Below are 4688 nucleotides of genomic sequence, written 5' to 3'. Positions count from 1 at the left end.
ATTCTATTAATAATCATTGCAATATATATGCAAGTCATCATAATGTTATCATTAATTATTAATGAATACTTTAAACATTATTTTGTAGGAGGCATATGAGCAACAAATGGTAGAGCGATATGGTGAAGACGCTACTCAGCATCCATCATTTGATCCTACAGCATGGGTGACTGCAGCAGGTGAACCCAAAAAAGGTCGCGTGTTCGGGTTTGGGAGTAATATGAACACTTCACCAGTTATTGGTTCTTCCAGTTACGGCTCACCAACTTCTTGCGCCGACATAAGCTCCAAGCAGCCGACTATTCTTTCCGGTGATGATGTACGCGAGATCATTAATGAATCACTGAATAACTACTTCCAATACACCGTCGCCCCCTTTCTCCGAAATGAGATCAAGGCCGCTGTTCAGGATAGGGGATCTTCGATTCCAGGTCCCTCTCAGGTATAATCACATATATAGTTTTTTTGACTATCTTAAAGCACATCTGAGCATGGTAGAATCACATATAGAGTTTTTCTAGATGCCTTAGAACACATATGAACATGCTATAATCACATATTCAATTTTTTTACTGCCTTAGCACACATATGAGCATGATAGAATCACATATATATATATTTAACTTTTTGTCTGTCTTAGAGCACATATGAGCATGATAGAATCACATATAAAGTTTTTTTGATTGCATTAGAACACATAAGCATGCTATAATCACATATTCAGTTTTTTTACTGCCTAAGAACACATATGAGCATATTATAATCACATATTCTGTTTTTTGACTGCCTTAGCACACATATGAACATGCTATAATAACATATAGAGTTTTTTAACTGCCTTAGAACACATATGAACATGTTATATATCATTTATGATAGAATCACATATAAAATTTTTGGCTTTGCCTGCCTTAGAGCACATATGAGCATGCTATATTCACATATTCAATTTTTTTACTGCCTTAGCACACATACGAGCATGATCGAATCACATATATAGTTTTTTGCTTGCCTTAAAGCACATCTGAGCATGGTAGAATCACATATAGAGTTTTTTTATATGCCTTAGAACACATATGAACATGCTATAATCACATATTCAATTTTTTGACTGCCTTAGCACACATATGAGCATGATAGAATCACATATAGAGTTTTTTTATTGCCTTAGATCACACATGAGCACATGATAGAATCACATATAGTGTGTAATTTATTTCATTATATTTTGTTTATCAATACTGACTGTTCTTTTCTTGTGTAGGCTGCTAGCGATAATCAGGGTAGTGGAGCTGAAGGGACAGATAAAGACAATGAACAAGAAGACGCACAAAATCTTGGCGATGATTAGAGGACTGTGTTGAAGAAGTTCTATTTTTTTTATTTTTCCTAATTGTAATTGTTGAATTGTAAATAATTAAACTTCTTAGTTTTAAGGTGGAACGATTAATTATTATAGATACTTGTTATATGAATTTTTTTGTGTGGTTTGTTTTTTATTTACAGGAAATATAAATTGTACAGGAAATATAAATTGTACAGTTCTCCGTAATTAATTTTTAAATAAATTTTTTTTGATTTTTTTTCGTTTTTGCGACGGATTAGCGACGGATGATTCCGTCGCTATTCATATTAATCTAGCGACGGCTTAGCGACGGAATTAAATCCGTCGCCACGCCGTGGTCGCCGTTTAGTACCGGCGGATTGGCGACGGAATATAGCGCTCGTTATTCCGTCGCAATTAGCGACGGACTTGGCGACGGAATAATTCCGTCGCCAGTTAGCGTCGAAATATTCGCGACGTAAGCATACTGTCGCCGCGTTGTCGCTAATCCGTCGCTAACATGGTTAGCGACGGATTAGCGACGGATTAGCGACGAAAGGTGGTCGTCGCTAATCTACTGCTCTGTTGTAGTGAAAATGCATCAATTGTAGGAATGTGTGGTGTGTGTTGGATTGATCGGTGACATGCGATGTGAGCATGGCACACGATAGGCAACAATATCATCGTTAGTGCATCATTGTATAACAGTACAAACGTGGAGCGTTGTTTGGTTAAGCAATGCCAGCGGATCAGAGGATGTTGCCTTTGGAGATTTAGTTAAGGATCTCTTGGCTTACAGGATTCTCACGAATAGCAGTTGGACGCACGGGGGTGCATGTGAGTTAGGCTTAATTCCTCCAAGGATCACCTTAGGTGATTCCAACCGAGTATGGTGACTCGGAGCTACGCGAGTGAATGCCTAGGCACCGACAAATAAGTTTTGGTAGTGCTCTTCGCTATGATGTTCAATCATCAACTGGTCTTCGAACTGGAGGATTGCAAAGTCTTGTTCATTCAGTAGCGAGGTTTTGCTATGGCGTGTGCATGGAGTTGCAATACACCCTATGGCACGTAAGGCTAAGGCAAAGTTTGTGTCCCTTTTTTAAAGTGATAGCTGGTATGGGACGACTATGCACTAAGTGACATAGACTATATAGAATATATATTTTGAGATATGCTTGATCAGCTTCCGCTAGGTAGCTGCGCACAAGATGGTGTGCAGGGCCAATGAAAATGATTCAGCACATGAAAAAGTATTGGTGCGCGACCTTTGTCAGTTAAGTTGTTCAGATTGGGCAGTTTGGCGCATCACGGGTTTGTAAAACATTTTATGCCCGTGACAAATTAGTTGCAAGTGAGCGACTCGAAGACTCGTGGTGGTAAGGAAAGATCGTCGCGTCGCATTGACTTATTAAAGAAATAAGCCCGTGACAAATTGACATCAAAGCAAAAAGATTCACGGAGACCTTGTTGTTCATTGTGTGCGATACTGAAGAGAAAAGAAATGGTTTATCTTGGTTATACAAATTTTTTTGCAGTTGAAGTATTGTTCACCGAGCACAGAAGTAAGATGTTGGCAGGATGGTATGGGACATCTTGACCATGGTAAGCAAAAGTGTAAGGTTGATATTCACTTGGCTAAGAGAACACAGATAAGCCAAAGATTGCTACCATGTGTGTGTTAGGCTCGTAGGTAGAGCGTGATGTTTGCCTTGTGCATATAGAGAATGCACGTTGAATTCGGTTGAATAGATTTATACCTTTGGGTATGAGAGACTCAACTAAACTTTTATATTTTATCCCAGGATTGTGGGTTGGCGTAGTGCCCAACTTGAGCAGAATGCTTATTGTTTTGGTCCCTTGACTTGGCAGTTTCTCTATGAATTATGTGTGCAAAAAAAGTTGTTGTTTGTAGCTCATCAGTTTGATTCTTACGGGAGTGTTTTACTAACTCTGAAAGAGAGTTACAATGTGCTAGCTCTAGACCAGAGTTGTAGCATTGGACAAAGTGCCCTTGTAAGGATGAGTGCCCAAGAAGACACTTTGAAAGACCACTTTGGGGTGATATGCAAGTAGGTGTCTCCCACTTGAGGAGTAGTTTGGACTGTTGAAAAACCATGAGTTGGTGCCTTAAGGGAGTTGATATCCCTGCGGTATGCATTGGTGGTCGTCATTCTTTGTGAAGACCATGAAGGGCTTGTAATTGCCCTTTCTGGGGTTACAAGGCACTCCAGCCATGAGCATAAAAATGACAAGTTTATTGTGTGAACGAGTATGACCCGCTTATATGAGACTGCACTGGAGTCTCACGAGCAAAGAATGTTCATTGTTGATAAAGCAAAAGACCATTGTCTAAGTGATTGAAGATGCCTTAAGGAATAAAACTTAACGTGTTAAAGGTTGCGATGATGGTAGATGAAAACTAGAACAAGTTGAGTAGGGTAAAGAAAAGAAGTAAACCAAAGATAAGTACAAAGGTAAACTGGCACATCAGTGAAGACTGTGTTCTTACCTGAACTGGCATTGTTGAAGACGACAATGATTTGAGTGGGGAAGAATGACCTAGACCAATCCTTCGGAATGGGTCAGTTGTAGTGCAAAGCTCTACTGAGTGAAAAATGCTTCGTTTGTAGGAATGTGCAGTATGCGTTGGCATGATCGGTGATGTGCGGTGATGACATGGCATACGATAGACAACAATATCATCGTTAGTGCATCGTTTTATGGCGTTACAGACATGAAACATTGTTTGGTTAAGCAATGCCAGCAGATCAGAGGATGTTGCCTTTGAAGATTTGGTTAAGGACCTCTCGGCTTGCAGGATTCCCACGTGTAACGGTTGGACGCACAGGGTGCATGCGGGATAAGGCTAATTCCCCCAGGGATCACCTTAGGTGATTCCAACTGAGTATGATTACTCGAAGCTAGGCGAGTGAATGCCTAGGCGCCAACGAATGAGTCTAGGTGGTGCTCTTTGCTATAGTGTTCAATCATCAATTGGTCTTCAGACTGGAAGGCCACAAGGTCTTGTTCCTTCAGTGACTAAGTTTTGCTGTGGCGTGCGCATGGAGTCATGATACACACCGTGACATGCAAGGTTAAGGCAAAGTTAGTGCTTCTTTTCAGAAGTGATAGCTGGTATGGGACGACTATGCACTAAGTGGCATGGACTACATAAAATATGCATTTGGAGATGTGCTTGATCAACTTCCTCTAGGCAGCTGCGCACGAGGTAGTATGCAAGGCCAATGAAAATGATTCAGTGCATGAAAAAGTGACGGTGCACTGCCTTTGACCGTTAGGCTATTCAGATTGAGCAGTTTAGGAAGTCGCATGTTTGTGAAGCATTTTATGCCCGTGACAA

The 4688-nt window shown here is 40.4% G+C and overlaps 1 protein-coding gene across 1 annotated transcript; it reads left to right on the top strand.

The window, feature by feature from the left end:
• The first annotated feature begins 210 nt into the window (after positions 1-210).
• On the top strand, positions 211-1451 carry LOC149815156 (uncharacterized). Its single transcript, XM_089988520.1, has 2 exons — positions 211-442; positions 1265-1451. Exons 1-2 carry the CDS (start codon positions 221-223, stop codon positions 1349-1351), a joined length of 309 nt encoding a protein of 102 aa, XP_089844646.1. The 5' UTR covers positions 211-220; the 3' UTR covers positions 1352-1451.
• Positions 1452-4688: the final 3237 nt, after the last annotated feature.

This window comes from Nuphar pumila, chromosome 15 (genome assembly GCF_984573655.1).
Source record: "Nuphar pumila chromosome 15, dmNupPumi1.hap1.1, whole genome shotgun sequence".
Taxonomy (NCBI): domain Eukaryota; kingdom Viridiplantae; phylum Streptophyta; class Magnoliopsida; order Nymphaeales; family Nymphaeaceae; genus Nuphar; species Nuphar pumila.
This window is presented reverse-complemented; position numbering and strand designations above follow the sequence as displayed.